General features: G+C 35.4%; 1 protein-coding gene across 1 annotated transcript; it reads right to left on the reverse strand.

Annotated features, from left to right (window-relative positions):
- Window positions 1-199: 199 nt before the first annotated feature.
- LOC124642588 (ubiquitin-conjugating enzyme E2 H) lies at window positions 200-24,846 on the reverse strand. The gene is made up of 5 exons (XM_047181042.1): window positions 24,630-24,846; window positions 9,461-9,537; window positions 8,856-9,023; window positions 7,450-7,578; window positions 200-5,727 (listed from the first exon to the last, which is right to left on the reverse strand). Exons 1-5 carry the CDS (start codon window positions 24,680-24,682, stop codon window positions 5,552-5,554), a joined length of 603 nt encoding a protein of 200 aa, XP_047036998.1. The 5' UTR covers window positions 24,683-24,846; the 3' UTR covers window positions 200-5,551.
- Window positions 24,847-24,906: the final 60 nt, after the last annotated feature.

Here is a 24,906-nt window from a genome sequence, read left to right on the forward strand (position 1 = left end):
GAGCTCGCGGCGCCCGGGTTATTCGCATACCCTGCACCCTGTGAAAAATGTCCGGGTTTTCCCCGGACACTTCTTGAAACCCCGCCCGGACGGCCTCCAAACGAGGAAAAATCCGGGGAAACCCGGACGGATGGCAGCCCTAGGCATACTCCTTTTAAAAGTAAATACTATTGGTATAGGAATCAATAAAAGACAGATATAGTTTAAAAATAACGTAAGTTTATTACATGTAATGAAATAAAAATATAATATTATAAACTTTTATTCTGTTACATGTATAAATGATTCCGTGCTGCCGAGCGGATTGCCCGTCATATTTTGGTAATATATTCAACCTCGATTATAATTATATATCCATAAACCAAACAATAGTGACGTGAAGATCGCCAGTCAAGAATTAAAATACCTATTAATCATTATTTTTTATTTAAATTGTAATCACGTCACCATTGTTAATTAAACGCAGGTTTTTAAATGCGCCATCTTGCATTTTATAATTAGGCGCCAATTTTTTTTTCGTTTTTTATTTTTTACACCTATTAAAATTTTGAAAAGTTGGTCATTCAAAAACCTCCGTCGACCACTTCATAAGTATTACAAGCTACACATTGACACCACAGCGACTTTAATCTAACTGTATGAATCATACCAACAAAAGCTGGGTGGACGAAAATCAAAAATATCCAGAAAAATCCTGTCAACCCAACTTTTTCGAGAAAGTACAACTAAGAAATTTTTAACTTGTTATTTCCTTATTACCAAAAATATAATATATTATTATGGCTGAGTTTTCAAAGATACGATAAATGTCTATCATTAATAATAAATTTCGTGTTGTTTTAAACTCTATATTATAGCCTAAGGACTTATATTAAGACGATTGCAACACTTAGAGTTCGCAATGTGTCATACATCGCGGCTCGTGTACATAATGGCGAATTCTGGGCTTATTGCGACGTACATTTATCACGACAATTTATCTAGCTACGTAGAACTTCTGCTGTGTCTCGAACAAGTAATGGATGTTATAGCACTTCTATTAGCCATTATGTACGAAAGCCTTCAAGAGATCTGTATTTTGATTTTATTTTTTTGAAATGTTCTTTTTGATTCGTGCGCAAAACTCACTGATATGTATGCTAAAGACAATGAAAATTACTGCAAAAGAATGTCATGTAGTAAAAACTTCTTTCTGTTAGGTACAGTCAGCCGCGTGATACTCGGACATTCATGCTGATACGAAACATTTGTATTATTTACTTAATATTCAAAACATACGAACGACTGACACTTAAGTAAAGGAAGCGCACATTAAGATGATTAAGAATATTAATTATTACCAATATTATGTGTAAGAATATTAATCATTTTGTAACATAAAAACAAAAAGAACATCACAAAATTAGCTAGAACACCAACAGTGGCAGGAATAGCTTGTCATAGATTTAAAATGATACACACTGGATTTATTTGAACAAGGACAAAATTAACATACCTTTAGAAACCTTCACATACTTATAGCAAAAAACTAAATTTGGAAAACCCTCAAGTTTTACAAATCATTAAAAAATATTAATGAATTCCTTTTTATTAATTTTAGTGCTAGTTTTGGTCACTGTGATAAAAATATCTCAACAAATATACATAACACAATCAAGACTAATTTTAATGTATTTTTAATACAAGGAAAAATATTGCCATTTTTTCAAATAAATCCAGCATTTGGGCCGACTGTCCGTGAAAAAAAAAAACAATTTTTATTTGGTGCAAGCGTAGACTGCCGTACTAGAAATCTGCTCAGAAACACCGCCACAAAACTATTGTAAAGTCGCTGTTTTTTTATATACAAAGAATTAATTTAAAACAACTACACAAGTTATAAGACTACTTCTGGAACAACTGTAGCAGACATTTTTACGAATAATGTTTGAAAATGACTCAGCCAAAATGATAATTTGTTCCAAAAATCTTCATAGGTATTATCTATCTTACACAATACACAATGTATTTATGATACTGAGAACAATATTGTCAAATACAACCCAAATAGGGAAATACCACGAGGAATATTACTACGATACAATTTTGCGAAGATAATCAATGGTGTTGGCAAAATCAGCTTACAAGTAAAATCCGATAAAATATAAACTAACCGGCGGTGTTCAAAGCAATAAAAAATAATTATTGTGCTAAGAAAAAAATTAGCAACAAACAAATCTAAAATCGTCAAACAGCAATTATTCTAAGTACAGATTTTATTTTATTTAAATATATATTTCTCAACCTCTTTCGACGAATTGACTTATTTTTTTTTCCATTCACACAAAACAAGGGAAGAAATGAAAATCACAGTTTTGTTACTAAAAACACGCCAATTCTTTCAACAGGTAACATTGGCGAGAGCATAGACAATCTATGTTAGTGTTGCCAACAACGAAAAATATGGGTTGGGTCGAAATGAACCGGCTGTGACAGAACGTGCAAAGTTTCGAACTTTTGAGGTAGAAAGCGTATAATTGATATTAGAGACAGATATTATCAATTTTAAATAGTGGAACTGTATAGTTGATAGAACCATGTGCAACATATTCGAAGAAAAAGTATTAAAAAAATATCTAATTGAACTACTGTCTTTAAGCACAGCTGCTCATTAAGTCCATGCATATAAAGGCCACATATTAAATAATAAATTAGCCGTTATTCCGCCCAACCCAGTCGCCATGAGAGGGAGATCGACAATCCACAATGACACATTGTTTCGAGTACAACTAAAATCATATTAATAAAAAAAAATAAATACCTATGAGATATAATGATGACTTCAGTCCGACGTGTCGGGCTCATATTAAGTTGGATTTAAACTATGGGACAGATAGGATATTTACAAAATGCTATCTCGCTCACTCACACCGTGTGTGTTGCCAGTCCACAAAAAACCCCCACTAAAGAGGTCATGTTAGTCTATGATACATACAAGTATTATTTTTCGAAAGTTATTTTTTAAGAGTAGCATACGTCTTTAATGTTAACATCTAATATTTAAATGTTCGTTACATAAAAATGCAAGTTATTACATTTGTAATTTTACAAGTAATTTAAATTGAGTATTTAACGGTGATGTTTATATTCCTTAAGAGTACAAGTACATATATATTTTTAAACACCCATCATGCAATATTATTGAACGGTAATTTCAGTATTTTTTTGTCCAAAATTACTTGTAATATTAGACATGGAATAAATTCGCATCATTCCTACACAAAGTGCCGACTGCCCGAGAAACATTGTTATACCGACTCCTTTCAAAAAGAGGTTATTACTTAGCTTCCAGCTATAATCGCCATCCAGTTTAGATCCCGGGCAGTCAGCCTAGACGCAACTAGGGCCAACATCCCCTAACTAACTTCTAAAGCCATGAACAACTATTTCGAAAAACTTTCGCCTCATTTCCACATCGCACACCGAGGTCTAAAAAGGATTAACTGTAAAACTTTTTTTTTTTCAGAAAATACGACAAACTGATTCTTTCGTCAATGTGTAGGAATGTTCTGTATAGAAAAATCCTTTTTGTACGCAGCCAGAGCATATCTTTTAAAGTAAGTTTGGTAAGGTATTCATTTAACAGCCAGTTTCTTCATCAAAAGTTAAAGCCAAAGTAAAAGTCAAAGTAATGTCTAAAGTAAAATTAACGGTCAGATTCAATTTTTCTATTAGTTTTGCTGTCACTATAGCCTTGAAAAAACGTATTTGACCGTTACTTTTACTTTAGACATTACTTTAACTTTAACTTTTGATGAAGAAACTGGCCGTAAGTAATTTGATGGTTAAAAACATAGATTTTTGGGTGAACCCTCTGTAGCCCTAGGCGTGCGATTATCATCCCTAGTTACGCCCCCCAACATCCGAGCCTAAAACCCTACATTTTACAACGACTTCGTGAACACTTCCAATCTAACGCCGCTAATCTTAAGCATAGACATTTAAGAAAAGCCACATTCTTATATAACCTTAACATTTTTCCAACACACCGAAACGACAAAATTTTTTAACCATTAAAATTACATGCATAGTATTTTTAAATACATATTTATTACATTTAAAGCGTTTTCTGTTCGCCGCCTCGGGGAAATCTGAGCATCTTTTTTTAAATTTCTAAATTGGCAATAGTCTGTGGTCCATTGTGATATATATTTTTTAACTTTTTTTTTTCAATAAAAACGGGCAGCGAACTTCTGTATGGTTACAGACTGGCTTCGGTTGGTATTTCTCGTTGTCTGTGGTCTAATGCAAACATACATATATGTAGATTGATCTATGTTTTGCTAGGCTGTCCAAAATATTTTCAAATTCTCGGCCTAAAATCTTTACCGTCTTGTGATGATTTAAATAAATTCGTGGCAACCTATTTTTACCTGTGCCTTTTAAATATTATACTTTAAATATCGGCTTCGTACATTTATGAGACTATTCAAGTTATCCAATATGACATTATAGACAGTTAAGAGAAAACAGACATTCATTATTAGCATTTGCTTTATTTCCATCTCTTTCTTGCATTATGTAGTGTCAGTTGTGTGAAAGAGACGGAAAGAGCTAACTATAGTCTGTTAGTGTGGACATCAAAGTTGGGTTTCTAGTAATATGGATAACAACATTGATTATTATGTATATACAAATCTCAATTATAGTGGACACAATATAGAGTAGTTTAAAATGTAAAGTAATTGTTATAGCAGACTAGATTTGCATTGAAGTAATATTAAAACTTTACTTAGAAGTCCATAAAAGAAAATAGCTAAAGTATGTGTCCATTCATTGATAAATAAATCATATAAATTGGAAACAATAAGGAGCTGAAATTCAGTTGAAATGTTCCCAGATTAAGGCTCAGTTTCACTGGTTACCGACAGTGTCATTTAAATACCCGTACCGTACCGTGACTTTTTAGTCGTCTTACAACGGCAGCCCACTTCATGTATCCAATGACTAGTAAACGTTCATATAAAAAAAAAAAATATTTATGAGATTTGAATAATTTTAAAATAAAAATTAATTCATTATTATGATGCATGACGTAGATTACAAGAACACCCTGTTGTGAGCGCTGCCCGAATCTTGTATCAATAGAGCGCGGCGCGTTGGGAAGGTACCTACTTTCTACCGTTTGATACGTAAACTTTTTTTTCAGTATTTTTCTTTGCACCTATTATCTTAATTAAGGCTATAAAATTAATAATCGTGTCTAGTGGTATTTTATGTCGGATACCTTGAGTGGACCACCTTTGTAAGACGACTAAAAAGTCACGGTGTATATTATTATAAATAAAGACTGCTTATAATTTCTGCCAGATATTGCTAACTTCATGAAAGGCTACCAGAGCCAATCAGTAACCAGTGCAACCAGCCACAAAAATACCAACATCAGAAAAAATACCAATGGCAGCACTGAATACAACTGTCAAATCAGTGTGACATTAGACCACAAACAAACCGTTTAGACACACAAGGCAGTGAGCAGTGAGCAAGGGTGAGTTGTGTTCGGTGTCGTATGTTATAACTCCATGTCGTGGGCCTCGTCGTCGCTGAACTCGCTCATGGAGCTCTCGGTGTCGGTGTTGGCGCCGTTGGCCCGGGCCGCGCCGGAGGCGGCGGGCGCGGCGCCGCCCATGCCCGTGATGGCGTCCTTCTCGAGGAGAGCCTCTTCTGTTGCGAATCTTCGGACGTAGTCTGGAATAGGGGGGTTGATTTTGAGTTGATATTATAATATAGCTGGATTTGAGGGATCTTTCAGATCATTGAAAAAATGCTTGATTCAAATTATATGACATTTTTTTTGTCTTTACTCAAAATATGCACAGAATAAACAGAGTCAGTTTCTTTCATAAAACTGTTTTTGTCACTTACTAACATGGTTCCTAGCAAAATTTAGAAATAAATAAAAAACTAGCTGTTCCCCGCTATTTCCCCTGTTCCCGGGGGAACTTCTGCAGAAGTATAACCAAAATTATACAGTTATATATAATTCCATGTGACATAAGCTATAAAGATAAAGGCAGGAGGATGATAAGCTAAGATTACTGTCAATCCTCGAAACTAAGGACCCCACTCTCAACCATCCCGCTAAAGTATTTCCAGAATTATCCCCACACTTTCAACATTTCACCGTTTCCCCAGATGACCATTCCATCAGAGCTGGCAAGATCACAATACTACGCACAAACATACACATTAATACCAAGTGTATAGTATTTGGCTGGCCGCCACATTTGCACTCGTCAATGAGAAAATATAGTACGCTCTATGATGTCAATATAGATATATGTTGGAACAGCTGATAAGTTTATTGTGTTTAGTTTTTTATCTACACCATACAACAGTTTTTTGGACGGGCTAATCTCAGAAAAAACTGAACCGATCTGTGAAAATTCTTCCAGTGTTACAATTACAAAGCCACCGCATATCTAGGAAGTCTATATGTTAACCGCATACGGGAAGTAAGTCTCACGGGACGCGGGTAAAGCCGTCGGCAGAAAGCTAGTTAATGTCAAACTAATGTAATAAAGATGATTTTATGTTTCTTTGTCCTAAACTGCTGAACCAATTTGAAAAATTCTTTCTCTGGTGGAAAGCTGAACTATTCCCAAGTATCTTAGGCTATATTTTATCCAGGCACGGGAAGTAAGTTTCCACGAAATTATACGTGCAAGGAGAACAATCCCTTTGGTCAATATTACCATCCCACTCCAGTAGTGTACTACGCAATAACTATTCCATCTCATTAAAGTTTAAATTATAATATAATTTATATGTTTTATACATGTTTATAGCTTACACGTGTCCCTTCATGGAGTGACTTCCAGACTTAAATTAGAATCTACATTGTTTAGCTTTTACTGCAATGTTTATCTTGCTTGTTTGGGTAGGGGGGAGATTAGAGATTTTCGTTTGTATGTAATTACCCTAGAGTCCGAAACCGCTGAACTGATTTGAAAAATTCTTTCACTGTTGTGACATAGACTATATTTTATCCAGGTACGGAAAGAAATTTTACCTGGTACAGGGGTGAAACTCCGGGAAACAGCTAGTATAACTTAATCCACCGCCGTTATGCAGCATTGTTCACACGTTTCTTCAGATCTGCTCGCTCTAGCAAGCCGAAACAATTGCGTACGAATATTCGTAAAATATACACGAAATGGGCGCACATTTTTCTTAAAATCTCGCCATAAAGGAAGTCTGGCGCGAGCAATCAATTTCAAATTATTCCTTATATCTACTATGGGAATAGTAAGCATATACGGTCAAAATCACTCAAAATCACAATAACGACATCGAAAGGTCTACTCATATTTAGCCGTAAAAACCGATAGTTGTAATTACTAGTATTTTGTTCTAAACGATGTCGCGATAAACGGGTTTGACTGTATATTATTGCTTAATGTGAATTACCTGATACTTTCTTCTTGTACTCCTCAGGTTTGTGCAGGTACATGGCGGCGGCGTCGCCGTTGAGAGGGTCGATGGGGTTCGGGTACGTCAGCAGCTGCGGCAGGAACGACTCGAAGATGTTCGACAGGTCTGGAAGATAATACAAAATTGATTAATAACATTTTCAGTTGTATCGGAGGATGGGAGATATCAGAGGATTGGAAGTCTTGTAAAATTATTTGAACGGTGATTGTTGCGCAGCTAAGAAATCATAAAAAGATATGACGAACTAATAACCTTCTCTTTTGGGAAGTCAAAAAGCAGATTTTTTGCAACCAAACTTGTGACATAGTTGATTCTTAACTGAATTAATATTGAACTTATTTGCTACATTCATTGAGAGTCTCACATTTTATCTCAGCTTAAGAGAAAGAGACCAGTAATTTAATGATCAAATTATTGTATAGATGCAAAGAATGTTCATTCATTGCATCCTCTGCAGTATTTGGACTGGAACTGATCTGCTTCGAAGGACCAATTACCACGTTCAGATCCAATAACTTCATAAAAAATATCCTACTGTATATAAAAACACAACCAATAAATTGTACAATGACAATGAATATAAGCCATCAAGGAAAACCATAATCAACATTAATACCGGAACCTTCATAATTACAAATACAATTACTTATTGTATAACAGTACAATGTCATAGTAAGGAAATCTATAGGTTTTTTTATTACCATTACATACATAATATAACCTCAAGATAATCATCAACTGCCTAGCCTTTTTCTAACTATATTGGGTCGGATTCCAGTCTAACCTGATGCAGCTGAGTATCAGTGTTTCACAAGGAGTGATTACTTATCTGATCTCAACAACCCAGTAATCATGGCAACCCGATCCCCTCGGTAAGATTGATTGTCAGATTTTCTGGCTTCTGATTACCCGTAACGACTGCCAAAGATGTTCAAATGACAGCCGGGACCAACATTGCCTTCCTAAACACGGAAGAACTCGTCATGATGGTCACCATATGGATTGGCTTATAATTGTTAGATCTGTGTGGCTGTCACTTAGCCAAGAGCCTATCAGGCTGCAGAATTGTGGTAAAATAGCACACGCTTTGTGGTCCCTTTGACCATTCCTATGCAAACAAAGAGTGGTGGACAAACAGGTTCAAAAACTGTGAATATTATAGCTAAAGACCGAACTGTGGCTAAACCACGTAGAGCTAAAGTTAGTTGTAGTATTTTAGGTTGGAACTAGGTGTAGCCTCCACAGCAGCTATAAATTGATGACGGAGCACACCTGTGGCTAGAGTTAGGCCTATTTCTCATCAGCTTAAGCAAGGTTTTCAGTTCAGTTAAGCCGCACTTCGGGCTTTAGCCGTACCATATACATAAATGAATCAATCTCACCATAAAGAGCAGTCCAAGCCTGATTGATGACATCCAAACACACGGTTCCCGAGACCTCGTCGATGTTAGGATGGTAGACCTTGTTCATGAACCCAATGGACGGAGACTTGAAAGGGTAGTGGTCGGGGAGGTGCACGCGGACCCGCCATACGCCGCCCTCGTACGGAGCTGGAATTGGGAAGTGAATCAATTAGGTGGTTTATTGAATCAATCGTGTCATATATTGAATCAATCGTGTCATATATTGAATCAATCATGTGATATATTGAATCAATCATGTTATATATGTTGATTTGTATGTGGTGTGTAATTGGTAGAAGTGGAGTTTAATTTGCAAATGAAGAGTTTTTAATTATGTTTATAAAATGTGGTTGTATTAAAAAATATTTTACTAGTTGGTAAGCTAGTGTGGTTATTTATTGAACAATATAAAATTATGAGTAAATTATAAAAATATATTGAAAAAAACTACAATGCAATCTTTATTCCTTTTTTTGCTTCTGAGTGTTATATAAGTACTGAATCAATCAAACCATTTATAAATCAATCATACACATAATGAATCAATCAAACTCATTTTATTTACAAAAAAAAGTAATACTCACTGCCTGGTGGGCCGAAGAATTTCACGCAGAACTCGTTGAGGCCTCCCAATATAGTCACCTCATGTTTACTTTCGATACTGTAGCGTAAATGTTAAGGAAATACGGTAGAATAACAATTGGGAAGAAATAACACAGTATGTAATAATATATCGATGTAAAATGTCAAGGAGTTTAGAGGAAAACTCAGAGGGAAATATGCTAAGGTACCATGCTATCTTCGTCACAGCCTTTTTACAAGGAGAAGGATTGAGCGTCATTTCATTCGCTACGCTTGCTCAACGCGAGTTGGTGATATCGGACTTTATAGTGCAGGCTGCCTCGAGATGTTTTACTTCGCCTATTAATCAGCAATTGAAGGTATACTTAGAAGGTACATGCAAACGCCATTATTATTACACGAAAACTTCGAAAAGTTGCAAGAGTAGGGGTGTAGTGTATCTTGGGTAAAAATAAGAGTTTAAATACAAGTAGCAGATACTGTAAGATTAAGAAAGGTATATGCCAAAAACGCGATAACTAACAAATTCCAGTAATCTCCACCCAAATTTCATCAGCTAAAATTCTGATGCAACATCGGACCTACATTCTACAATCTTCTAATTATAGAAGGCAGGTTAATTAGTGGTTAATTTTAGGCATATACCACGCTAAAGTCAGTCGTCCACCAACCATTTTAGTTAGTCAACTGGTAATGACACCCTGGTGAATAAAAGGGCATATCTAAATGGAACCCCATAGAGTAGAGTAACTGTATGCATGTGGCATGTGATTTGTAGTTTCATTAGTTGAATGCGTCTGTTAAGCAAGTTTTTTTTAAATGCAACTAGTGTGACGTTTTATAGGATCCTGCAAAGGCCTATTTGAGATAAAAACATTTGACTTTGAAATAGCCCATTTATTGAGGTAGACCTTGCAGGATTTTTATCCGGGTACGCCGAGTCGTTCCCACAGAACGCGGGTGAATCCGTGCGCAAGCGTAAACTAATAACTTGTTAAGATTTTCATGAAGTTCGATTCCTAAGACGTTCAAAAATAAAGCTTTTCGGAGCCCGTTTTTATACCCAATTGAAAGCAATTAATTGCAGGTATAGGGTTGCCCGGGTAACTGGGTTGTGGAGGTCAGATAGGCAGTCGCTTCTTGTAAAGCAGTTGTACTCAGCTGAATCCGGTTAGACTGGAAGCCGACCCCAATGTAGTTGGGAAAAAGGCACGGAGGATGAAAGTAATAGGCTAGTTTCCTAAAAAATAATAATTAGTCCGTCTTGTAGATTGTCCAAAATTAAGCGATACGTATTTTTTCTTTTTTAAATTGGATCAGAACTTGTTAAGATATAGCGTGTTAAAGTTGAGTGTGACGTCACAAGTTGCTACAATTTTCAGGACACTGTGACGTAAAAGGCCCCCACTCCTAATTTTTGAAGTGTATTATCTTTGTCATTTTATGTTTAAATAATAAATAATGTCGGGACACCTTTTTCACACACGGTCGGTTAGCCCCATGGTAAGTTATTTATTAACTTGTGTTATGGGTGCTAACACAACTGATAAACTACATATAGCTACATAATATACATATTTATAAATACATATCATAACACCCAGACCACGGCCAACAAGCATGCTCATCACACAAATGTCGACCGAACCGGGAATCGAACCCGGGACCTCAGGTTCGGCGGTCCGGCATGATGACCATTGCGCCATCGAGGTCGTCAATTAAAAAAAGAAAAAATACGTATCCAATATTTTTTGATTATCTAAAAAGCGGACTAAATATTATTTCATTATTTCGACCCTGGACACTACCCTATTAATTAAAATAAAAGGCTTAATAACAAATAGCGAGTAATATTGTAGTTAAGACTACTAGCTTACTTAATAATGTTTTGTTTAGATACTCTACTAATTAATTTTTAATTGCATCCTGCAAATGGTAGATAAGTGGCAACAAGAGCACCAGTCGAACGTGAAGGCTTTGTGTCGAAGTAAGAGCAAGTTGTATTCAGTAATAATGATTATACGAATTAATTATTTTGTAAATAATCAAATCAGACTTTATTATAAAGCTGACGAGCAAATAAATTTGCTAGAAAGCGCTATTTAAAAAACAAAAAAAAAAATGTTGTAATTATGTATTTAAAATATTAGATATCCCTTGTATCGATAAACGTCGATGTAGGCAAATTAACAACGTCCTTAAAATGTAACGTCCAAATTCATAATCAAACAAGGTAATGTTACCCCATTATTTCCCTCTGTTGTAATAACCTTAAGCGTTTAGACTTCCAAAACCCATAAGTTTTACTAAGCAGCATTACTAACACAACTACGTCATCAAGATATAACATGCATATCTTGAGCTTTCCTAATAAACACGTGGACCAATCTTCCGAAATTAGGGTCCTATAAACTACTGCCGTAGTTCAAATTCCAAAAGAATTTTACGTTACAAAAATCGTCCTACCAGGTCATAACTACGAGGAGTTAGCAGACATAATCTTATCATCCTTATCGTCACTTCCTTTTTGTGTACCTAATATACAAATGACTGTTATTTCTATCCCGGAAACCCTTGTTATGATGTTGGCACTTTTACTGGGTCAACTTGTCATGATGTGTTTTAGGACCTCATAACAATATTAAAGTTTCCTGTCTTTCTGATTGGCAAAAAGTATTTCGTACCTTCTATAGACATCTGATATTACGGTTTCGTGACTATATATTACGTTTTTATATCAGAGCTTAGAGCTTCCAAGAAAATTGGATTAGCCCGTCAAAAAAGCGGAATATGTTTCCTATTTTATTAGAACATTTTTTCTCAGGTTGTTCGCCGATGCTTTTTTTTAACAGAACCTATTATTATACGGATTTTCGAGTTGCTACAAGCAACTAACATTGGCATTAATAATAACTCGAGTACCATATTCCCAGGCACGGAAAACTCCATTGACTGAAGAATAGACAACACAACAGTAACGACTTATCGTCTACCCTGATAACAATATCTACGCATTTTTACCAAACACGATAGTAAGATAACAGAAGTGTACGTAGCGATAGACGAGTAACGCTTGGTCATACTACGAGTGTTTGTGACAATCTCGGAAGATAAGATAGGAGAAACAACAACAGATAGGTGTAGATGGACCCTGGACTAGCGTGTGAATTATTGCTGTTTACTTTGAAAGTCCACTTTAAAAGACCGTCAAGATTGAGTCGGATTAGAAAAAAACTCTTGACACTAGGGCTCGTTAGGTTATTAAAACCTACAGCTCCCTAGATAAGAAAAAGATGGTGAAATAAGGCTTGCTAGAAGGTAATTTACTTTGGATAAAAAAATCTAACTATTAGGTTCTTCGTATTCTGTAGATGAAAGAAAGACCACATTTAAAGTCATGTTCTGCCAGGCTATGTTCTTAATTTCCGTTTTTAATAAAATGGTAATTAACAGAAGTTATTGGACCTTGTTCGTGTGCGAAAATCACACCTAACATGTCAAAATAAAATCACTTCACTGCCATTATATTGGGTCATTCGATTCTCCATCAACCGAATCGATACAAAATGTCGAAATCGCAACCCGCCTGTTGCCGGGCGATGCAAATGATTGGTAGGTGTATCTACATGCATGCTATTAATTATGTAAGTGTACTGCAGACGGCTGTCAATCGATTTTGTCTGCTCTTTGTCTGAACTGAAACTGGAGTGACCGAGTACGGAGGTTGGGGACCTGAGCTTTCCAGTTTTGAATGCGGGATGGGAGTAATGTGCTGGCAAATTATGATTGCCTGGTACTTGTGTTTGTGGTTTTTATATAGAAACTGAGAAAAATAAAAACAAACCCCACAGTCAAACCATTGAAACAGTTTTGTGGGACAATCTAGACTTACTTTTTTTTGTGTTAATAAATAAATAAACGAAATTGCAAAAACTTCACGTGTTGCTAAATGTTACATGGACAAATAGTGACAAAATTAGCGGATATGAGAGGGTCCATTAATATTATAATCTCAATGCTCCTAGCATGAATATAAATGCTACAATATTCGCACTAGTAACTAGTTAGCAAAGCCCGTAAACATTACTTTGCATAAATATTTGAGGTAACTTGCGACAGAGTGACTCATAGACGCATAATTGGTAACGTGAATTATTTACTAGTATTGGTCAGCCACAATGTCAGGCATGACGTCATTAAGAGAAAAAACTGCAATAGTAAAAACAGTTCAAAAGTTAATTCAGATGTTGATAACGAGAGCAGTAATGGAAATAAAATAACATTGGTGAATGTCAGTAACTCAGATTGAAAAATGTAAATGAGAAATACGAATTGCAAAAATGATGATATTGTCATTACAATTGGAAGAGTGGTTGTACAAATAAAAATAAACATGATCAAATAAATGAAATGTTACGACGAAACCGAAAAGTAAAAACTACCTCTACACCTAAGAAGCGACGATCCTTTCTGAAGGTATGAATAAAATATCGCAGAAAGTTCTCTGAAGATGCTTTTATATTCAAGAAACTTCTCTGGAATCGTCTAAAATAACCAAAAAAGTTCTGAGAAATTACTAAACTATTAATTCACTTATGCCAAATCAGACAACTGAGGTGTATGAACTTTAGGGTCAAATATAAGATATGGGGAGCAACAAAACATAGCTTCAATCGATTGCCAAAACGACGAAAATATGGGGGATTTTATCTTAGAACACTTCACCAATCGAAGCCGCTAAAAGCACAAATGTCTATGCAAAAAAGTCTGCCAATTAATGCATGGCAGGTAACGTAACAAATAGGGATAGCTCCCTTATGCATTTTTGACCATATCGTTACATACGCATGAGAGGTACTATCGCAGCTTGAGCAAAGGGGAAGAACCGGCAATGGCGTCTCCAGTTTATAAAATTCTCTAAAGAATTTTATTTTTTATAATTTATCGTCTAGTCGAGGGCGTAACAGGTGGGGTTGACAAATTGGGATCCTTTACTGACTAGACAGCCTCTTAGAAAAGTCAATGACCGGCAATTGAGATGAGAGTGCAGTTTCGAATCGGGAGATCGAAAGCGAGGGAGTTTTCAATTTGTTTCTTATTTGAAAATTGGTATGAAAGACGAGTTTTCTTTAAAGGATGAGCCAATAGACCCTCGGGTTTATTCTATACTTATATAAAAAAAGTTTTTTTTTTTTGTTTGTTCCCTAAAGGCTTCGAAAGTACTGAACAGATTTCAAAAATTCTTTCACGGTTGCAAAGCTATACTCTTCCCGAGTAACATAGGCTATATATCATGAGACAGAAACGTCTGGAAAAACGGACACGGAATAACTCGCACAGTAAAAACTATTTCTTCTAACAATGAAACAATATTCATTTACGCTATCAAATACATTAATAAAAACAATTGCCTAATTCGAGCAATCGATTAAAAAAAACGTGAGTTATAACAATAACTGAATGCACTTGTGAAATATGCAGTCAAATAGTCGTGACAAAATAATTTACCGAAACGTAGTCATTAGGACTTATGTGGCAATAGTTCTGAGCCTTTTACCGACCTCCAAAGAGAGGTAGTGTTTTAGGAATCATGTGGGTACTATGGTAACTGGGTTGAGGAGGTCAGATAGGCAGTCGCTTCTTGTAAAGCACTGGTACTCAGCTGAATCCGGTGAGACTGGAAGCCGACCCCAACATAGTTGGGAAAAAGTCTCGGAGGATGTGGTTACTATGGTTTAGTATTTGCCATGATAATATCATCATTGTCACAGGGTGCAATTTTCTAATGAAGTTGTGCGGTAATTTGGTGAAAAGCTTTCTTGATATCTAGTGACCTAATTAGATGTGGGGTTGTTTTGATCTTTGAAGTTTTATGTATAGGATTATAGTGTTATAGTTGGAATGGGGGTTTTAAAAGTTTGTCATTTAATTTTGTTAATGGAAAATGTAATGAGTAGGAAGAGAAAGGGAGGATACACTTTTTTATGTACCCTAGTGCCAGGCTTTTAAAGGCTTGGAGAAAGAGCAATTTCATGCAGAGCATTCGCTAAAAAGAACAAGACATTAAGTAAAAATATATGAATAAAATACACCACTGAAAAAGCAGCATCGTAAATTGTACGGTATATTTTAATACCGTGCACGGACATTATTGATTTTACTCGGAACGAATCCCGCAAGCTTTGCATCCTATTCATTAGGTTTACCAGGAATTGCAAATAGTTAGGGCAGTTTTTCAGGGCGTATCCTGTATTTGATGAAAACCCTATAACATGTAGCTTGAATTCTCTGAAACCTTTCAACGTTTTAGATTCAATTTTTCAACATTTTATACGGTTCCTGCATTATAGTGGAAAAAAAAAACAATGTATTTTAATACCCCTAAGGGCTCCAAAACTACTGGATCGATTTGAAAAATTCTTTCACCGTTGGAAAGCTACACTCTTCTCGAATAACATGGGCTATATTTTATCCCAGTACGAGCAGTAGTTCCCACGGTACCCGGATGAAACCGCGGGAAATCGGCTAGTAAGGAAACATATGCAATATTGCCGAAAGAGATCGCACATAAATCTTTCAACAACTGAACAAAAACGATTGCAGTAAATCACATTCCTTTCACTAATTAAAATCAAGACAAAGTAAATCCAGACAGTGTTAAAACTGTAATTACATAAATCATCAATTAGCCTTAGACCGACCACAGTTATAAATTAGCATCATTTCAGCCGGTCTGGGGCCCGATTCTGCTAAGTTAATAATGTCAAAATTGAATAGAAATTGAATCGCAATAGCAGTTTTAACCTTAGCGGGCATTCTGCTACTAATATAAGACCAATTGCACAGATTATATAATAGTTACTACGTAACAGATAAATCACTCCATACAAAAAAGTCCATACCTACTGTTATAAGCACCTACAAGTTCCCCAACTACCTACAAATTCCTATCTGCGTTATAAAATGAACCTTAAAAGCTCGAGCGCTTGATTGTTATTCCAATGCGATAGCGCACAGTTCAGTGACCGCAACCGTGCCGTGGCCGTGCTTAGGGTTGCTTCTTACAATTTATTAATATTTAAGTAGGAAAACAAAGTTACGCTTATTTTAAGAGAGCCATTTTTAAAACTGAGTTTTTAAATAAAAAGTAATATCAAGAATATTTTTCTTTAGTTAACTATTGTATTGCCTACTAAAATGGAGTATGGGTATATATTACTAACTAAATATTACCTAATACGTAAGCATAGGTAAGGACTTAAGTAAAGCTTTCGTCAAAATCAAAGTCGGTTTCCAACTATTTTTCGAGCACAAGTGCCATACCCCATAAGGTACAACTCCGTCGAGTGTGTTGATACATACCTAAAATTGGTTTCTGCGTAGCGACACGCGTAATGTTCCGAGTTGTCATTAAGTTGGAACTATACCTACTTACACTCGAGATGTGTTTTGAGCTACAAAACTCACAATACAGTTCATATAACTAAGTAGGTATCTAAAGTAAAATAAGTACCTAATGATCTCTGTTGTTAAAATCATAAAGTAGAAATGTATTAATTTATAAAAAAAAATAGAATTACTAGATAAGTTCATACATATAAAATGTTTCTAAATCTTACAATAGTAGCATATAAACCAACACAACTCAAAATAATCCATCAGTTTGTGAGGTAGCTTAAAAAACCTTATAAAAACCAACAGCATAACATGCCATGAAATAAAAATAATAATATTAGAGCGCGCGCGGCGCGTGTGACTGTTGAAAGCCCTGAGCCGCGTGGGGCTACCGGTAACCCAGCGAGCGGTAGGCATTTATCGCGCGCAAGTACGTCGAGTGACAGAGGCCTGCCAATTGTATTAAAATGACATTCGATTGGTTTGCGATTGGTCTGTCATTTGGTCTATACGGTAGTTTGCCCTACAATCATATTGCAGTCGTAAATAATTTGCAGAGAATAAGATTCATTATTGAAGCACAGAAACTGATAAAAACGATTATTTAAAAGAAATAATAGCGGAATGCCACATACGCTTCAATTGTAATTGAGTCGTGATTGTATCTCAGTCGGATGTGAATCGTATGTCGCTTAAGTAAAATTTGTAGAATCGAGCCCCTGTTTAATTTATTATACATTCGAGTAGTCTGTATCGAGTAAATCAATAACCGACGCTAGGTGCGTGATAAACGCCGTCAATTCATTTTATGGCACTAGAAGTTTTCCTAATAATGTTATTTTCGACAAGGTAACAGTTATGGGATTAAAAGGAGAACGGTTATGGGTGCTATAAACTAAACCGTGGAAAAGCGACAAAGAGCAAGCAATTATGAATTGATTTAGCGGAATCAGTTTAACTTATCAAACCTTAAGGGTGTTTTTAGAATAAACTGACTGGTTCAAGTGGTCCACTTGCATCCTGTGGGAATTACTCGGCGAACCCGGATAAAAATTATAAAATATTTTTTCAAATCGCTCTAGTAGTACCTGAGAACAGGGCGTTTAGGATTTAAAAAAAAGGCAATTGGCTACTTTTTACCCGGATACGTGGAGTAGTTTTCCGGGATGCGGGTAAAGCTAAAAAGCTGGCGGGAGTAGATAACTTTGATGAGTTATAGAGAGTTTGAGGTGGACCATCTAAACATGCACATTAGGGTGAGACCAACTATTACCCCTGATGGTAAAAGCTATGACGCTCGCATCTGCTGCCACGCCCCCTGTCCATATAAATATGGGCGTGGTGCATATATGTGTACTAATAATACATATAATAATAGCCAAGAGCCTCGACCAACACCTCAGGAGGCTCTCGTCGGCTGGATCAAGGGATTGATTCAGAAGGCAGTACTCCTTGATACGGCGCGTATTGTGAGGTTTCTGTCTCTGGGACCCTAACCACCGGTACCTTGGACCCTGTGCCCGATATCGGTGGCCATCTATTTTTTATATTTTTAAATGTTTTTTTTTAATTTTTTTATGTAATCTAATATTTAAAAATATAAATAATATGTTGAAAGATAAATAAATGCACTACATATAATAACAATATACATCATTACATTTCTGAGTACCTATGTATATAACTGCACATGCCTATCGATATGACCACATCTGCCGTACATCCACATTTTTGGAACATTTTTTTTAAATATTTAAATAAATCGTAAAACAAACAAAGCTTGACATTACATTATTGAGTTACGTTTTCAATGTGTGACGCACGTGTATGTACGTACATAGTACATATAAGTAGTACATACGTCACAATATATCAACGATATGGCCCTGCCTGCGACTGCAAAGTTAATCATGACTTTATGAGTAACTATAGGTAATGATTATAGCGAACAGATTGTAGGGTATAAAACCGACTCCCAAAAGCAATGAAAAGTAAAAAAATACTATTCTTAGGTGCATTGGCCTAGAAGTCAGTGTCTAATGGATGTACCTGAGTTTATACGCCACCGACTTCTAGGCACCTAACAATAAGAAGAGTTTTTCTTTGCTTTTCAGTGTTTTTGGGAGTCGGTTTCCCAACGATTTGAGAACCTCCTCTTTTTTGGGATGTCGGTTAAAAATGTCATCGGATCAGATCTGTGTCGGTCCCGGATCAGAATAGGACCTATCCCGTGTCATATGAGGCGAGCAAGGGAATAAAGGCCAAATGCATAACATCTGCATTTTACAGCACACGGCTTATGTGGGAAATGGATATTAGTATTGTGTGAAAGTCGGTATGGTTAGAAAGAATGTTACTTGTGAGATGACGGCAGATAGAAGAGTATGGAAGGAGAACACATGATGCGAAGACTCCAAACCAAATTGGGGTAAGGGCAAGAGTATGATGATTGTAGGAAAAGAGTGCATTTTAACAATTCGTTTATTTGCTGGGAAGTTTGTTCCACCATATCTTCTTCACAGCAAAAATGTAGGAAGTGGCAAAGAGCGGACGTTTTTGGGGTCTGTCTTATGTAAACAAGACCCTCAAGTGCTTTGCCGCCAAGTTTGAAAAAAACGACTATTATCTTTATCGTTTTTCACGTAGCTTCTTTGCTTATTTAAATTCTGGAATGTTCTAGATTTTTATGAAGTTTATTTTATAAAAATAACTTTAATTACAATTTCAATTGGTACTCTATTAAACCGCTCTTCAGACCATACTATTCGTAATGTTATTTTATATGTAAAAAGAAACAATGATAACAATTTTACAAGGTCACAATTACCACAAACAACAGTATTGTAATTATTACGATATCGGTAACGTATTTGATTACAAAATATGTATATTTATTACTAGTTTCCATACTATTCCCATCATCAGGATAAAATGCCTTTGTTGGTCTCCTAAATACCACCTGAGATAGGTGATATGTGGTGTGCCAAATTTCATCTCAATCGGTTCAGGTTTTTAGCGTGATTGCGTATCACACAGACAGTTACATTCGAGAGAAAGTCTATTTTTTTTCGAAAACTGACGATTTCTTTTCAAACCCCCTTTTTAAGGTCCTTCCTTAAAAAGGGGGTATTGGCTATTGTTTTCGCAGTTGGACGGTTTTTTGGCGATTAGTAGGTAAGATGGGTAGGACTATAGGTTTTTATTTTACCCAAGTAATGGGAGTAGGTAGATACCCGGGTCGCGGGTGAAACAGCGGACGAAAGCTAGTTGACAATACTAGAGCAATTTGAACACGAAATGTATGCAGGTACTTGTATCTAATTACTTTTTATTACAAAACAACACACAAAAAGTTCTCTATGCCTTCATATCACTACCGTTAGAAAGCTGCTTTTTATTTCTTTTTAACAAGTCATGTGTGCTATGATATGATAGTCCATTTTGTTGTTGTTTGATTTTTTTTTCGTTTTTAATTTTTTTTTTTTTCGTTTTAAAGTTTTTATGCTATGCAAATTCAGGCTTTTGGTTGACAAAAGAAAACTATTTTAAAATGCCATAATATATTATTTAGACTTTAAGAAACTATTACTTTAAGTTTATTAATTTCTCAAAAGAAAAAAAAAATTTTTGTTTACACAAAAAAAGACCTGAAAAAAAAAAAAATCGACTTTTTTATATATATAGTTTTTTTATATACATTTTCTATATACATATATTACATAGTTTAATATACTAATTAATTATTTTGTTAATAATTAAGAGTCATTGATCTGTAACGTCTTTATTTTTATCTACCAAAATGATATTAGGTAGGTTACTGTGCATATTTTAACTAATTAATTTCAGTATCGGGCATAAGTTTGTTGAACTCAATGATTTTATCTCCGTTTTTTTACAATGACTAAACAATTTTACTGTTTTATTGAACACCAAACCAAAACCATGGAGTTTCTTGCCCGTTCTTCTCCATAGGAAGCTACTTTTGGAATGGGCAACTAGAATCAGACCTATTTATAATTTTTGACGTTCATAACTGCTTTTAAAGGCCTAAATGAAATAAATGATTTGACTTTGACTTTGAACTATACATATATGTAATTGTATGTTATATTGCAAAACAGAAGATCAATTGTCTATGTTCCGTGTTTTATTTCTAAAAAAGTTTAAGTTTCTAAAAGAAAACAGACAATAATGAAAAGGCAAACAAGTTAATGAAAGATTTTGTTTCAAGCTAATTATTTTCTTTCCACATATAAAATTATATGTAGGACTCAGAAATGCAATGGTAAGAGTCTAGAAAATTCATTAATTTGGCTTGTAAGTAATTAATAGAAAGTAAATATAATTTCAGAATGAATAAGATACCTACCTTTTTACAGTTAGCCAAAATAAAAAAGATTAGCAAATGCCTATTTATAAAGTAGATAGTGTTAATTAGAATAGTTTACTCAAACAAAACAAGTATGACTCATATTAGATTGTAAGAAAAATACAACTAGGTAAAAATACAATTAAATGACTGGCTGTAATGGAGATGGAAATAAGACTGGTTTATAAGATAAACTAGCAAACCACCCTGAATTTGCATAGCATAAATTAAATTATAAAACCTTTCTGAGGAATCTACCGATTGGTGAAATCTACATGATAATCTGTTCGGTAGCTTTTGAGTTTTAGTGTACTGATACTCAGATGCATCTGTTTAGACTGGAAGCCAACTCCAACATAGTTGGAAAAAGGCTAGGCAGATGAGATGAATGATGAGTAACGGGATGCAGCTGAGTAGGTACATCAAAACTCAAAAACTGCTGATCGATTATTATATGATTTTGTATATGCCATACCATCCATAAAGGATTTTGGAAGAAGGAAGATTTTCTATCATAGAATTAAATACTAAAGCTAACACTGGGATCGAGCATTACATGTAATGGAGACTGTAGTGTTGAGATGGTTGTATATTTTGTGATTGATAGACAGAGTACCTAGATACATTAAAGAGTTTGTATAGGCAATATATAAATAGTTACAGTTAGCTATGCATACCAATATTTTTTATAGCAAATGTTTAGTTGGTCTTGAATTGTTTATGATAAAAATATATTTAATAATAGCCCGGTCAAAATAGACATAAAAGTAGTGGTCAAATAACAAAAATTCCCACAAAGCTGATTTTTGGTGGAGAGCTAGATTTGATCATTATAAATAAAATACTAAAAGTCCCCATCGATCCCATGTGTGCATCAAAAGTTATTCGAGGTCAAATGTCAAAAATTTGGTTTTTTGATTTTTTTTTCGAAAACGGTAAGTTTTATCAAAAAAAAACATCAGACCAAAGTTGTAGATCTTTAAATTTTCTACAAAAATGGCATTAACAGTTTTCTCCTAAATCTTACCATTCCCGAGATATCGCGATTCAAAGAGTCACACTACACATGATATGCACATATAAGCCACGAATATACGACGGCTGCCTTTAAGCTGTGTCGTTTGAAGTAAGTATAGACAATCTAATAGGTTAATATCATTTATTGTTTTTCAAAGAATTCTCCGCGATATTTAATGCACTTTTGCATGCATTAAACCCAGTTCTTGAAATATTTATTCCATTCTGAAGTGGGGGTAGTCAAATTGGCCGATTTGTATGAGTCAACAGCTTTTTCAGGTGTGCTGAAACGTTTACCACGAAAACTTTACTTAATTTTGGGGAATGTAAAACAATCGTAATGCCCACGGATCCATGTCACGGTATGTTGCATGTTGGTCTGCGACAATTAACTGCCACATAGCCTCGATGTTATCTTGGGTCATATCGGGTTTTGAATTACCTTCACGTGGCTTGTCGCTAAGGCTAGATTGCCCACTTTTAAATCCTAAATATCAGCGTACTGCAGTCCTAAGGCATGGTTCTGCATCACTAAACACAGAACAAATTTTTTTAAACCGCTAAAATCGCGACAATCCGCTTTTAAAGTTGTAGAAAATTATCGCACGCTAATTTTCCTTCGACATTTCCATTTTTATCCAGAAGATTAGGGTTGGAAATTGATACATAATATCTGGACCCTATTAAAACTTTACTCCCACCTGCTCCAGAAAAACTCCTGACATTATTTTTTGCAATTGCAAAAATGATTTTAGTATCAAATCATCCTCCGAGCCCTTTTCCCAACTATGTTGGGGTCGGCTTCCAGATGTAGCTAAGTACCAGTCCTTTACAAGAAGCGACTGCCCTATATGACCCCCTTAACCCAGTTACCCGGGCTACCCAATACCCCTTAGACTGGTGGACTGGTGGTTAGACTGGCTTCTGACTACTCATAGCTAAGGATGTTCAATGACAGCCAGAACCTACAGTTTAACGTGCCATCAGAAACACAGTCATTGGTGTCCAAGATATGCGTTGAAAGTACATACAAACTTAGAAAAGTTGCATTGGTACTTGTCTGACCTGGAATCGAACCCACTCATACTTGAGAGGTTGGTTCTTTACCCACTAGGCCACCACGAGTTTTTGTATGAATTTGATAAATCTAACACAATCACAATAATAGTTAATCCAATAGTTAATATCAATAATGACATCATATTAGAACTTGACGGCAATTATTCCCTTATACTATCCTAAAATTCATGACAGTTAGTGGAGTAGGCCTACAGGGAACACCACGGTAAAAAAACGCGCCGAGCACACTACCTCACAGGTGGCGTGGAAATGTGTGCATGTCATGTATGGAATATATGTACTTTGAAGCGCGATATCTCAGGAATGGTAAAATTTAGGAGAAAACTGTTAATACCATTTTTGTATAAAATTTAAAGATCTACAACTTTGGTCTGATGTCTTTTTTTGATAAAATTTACCGTTTTCGAAAAAAAAACAAAAAACCAAAAAATTTGACATTTGACCTCGAATAACTTTTGACGCACACATGGGATCGATGGGGACTTTTAGTATTTTATTTATAATGATCAAATCTAGCTCTCCACCAAAAATCAGCTTTCCGGGAATTTTTGTTATTTCAAATGTCTATTTTGACCGGGCTATAAGCAGATAATAATAAAATGTTAAGATGTTCTTTCATAAACAACATGTTTTCAAGAAACATCTTTGGTAAATATTTACACAGTTGTTTATGTGTAAGGAAGTTATATTTAGAACATATCCAAAAAGATCAGAATGTTCCAAAACATTCTATATGAAATCAAAAGTATATCAATGAAAATGATGACTATTTAAATACAAATATAAACTTGTTTGCTCACAAAAGATAATGCAACAAAGAAATAACAAGGGACAGTAAACCTCCATGCATTAACAATTAATTACGCATAATAGACTGTAATCCGTTGTTAATGCCCCAAGCCATAAACATAGAGAAAAAAAAATGCGCAATCGAGACCATGGCCTACATAGTGAATTACGAAATATACGCCACCTAGTATACGGAAGAGTTCTGCGCTAACGTAACGCACCTACCTACTAGTTTATCAACGCGTTATATATAGATACGTTGGCCCACGGAGACGTGAAAAGAATGCACGCTCCTTACCCAGACAAATAGGCAAAGGTCTACATTAATAAGAACCTTCAAATAAAATGTTATTAATAACTTTGCACGGGTGTACAACAAAGAAATGTTCATAAAAACACACCCCATATTGATTTTATAAAGGGTCGTGACAATCAGCTGACGGCCCTACCAGCTACTTATTTACATGGTGGCCCTCGAACGCAATAGGTTCTTTGTAATGACGATAACAAAGAAAGGATACAGTTTGATGACATCGGTGTCCATGCGTCGTTTCCCAGCGCTCGGTGACGACATCTTCGTGATCTATTACTAATAAATCACAATATCGAACACGAACACTAGAACAAACTCACACTAGACGCAGCGAAACCAATTTTTCGTCCACCAGCAGCAGTCAGAAAAATAACATTGTAGAAAAACAATGGACACAAACCATAGACTAAAATTTCGAAGATGATGTGTAATGAAATCGATGTTGCCAACTGGCAAAACGTGTTAAACTGCAGGAAAAACACTAA

The sequence above is a fragment of the Helicoverpa zea genome, chromosome 25 (genome assembly GCF_022581195.2).
Source record: "Helicoverpa zea isolate HzStark_Cry1AcR chromosome 25, ilHelZeax1.1, whole genome shotgun sequence".
NCBI classification, from domain to species: domain Eukaryota; kingdom Metazoa; phylum Arthropoda; class Insecta; order Lepidoptera; family Noctuidae; genus Helicoverpa; species Helicoverpa zea.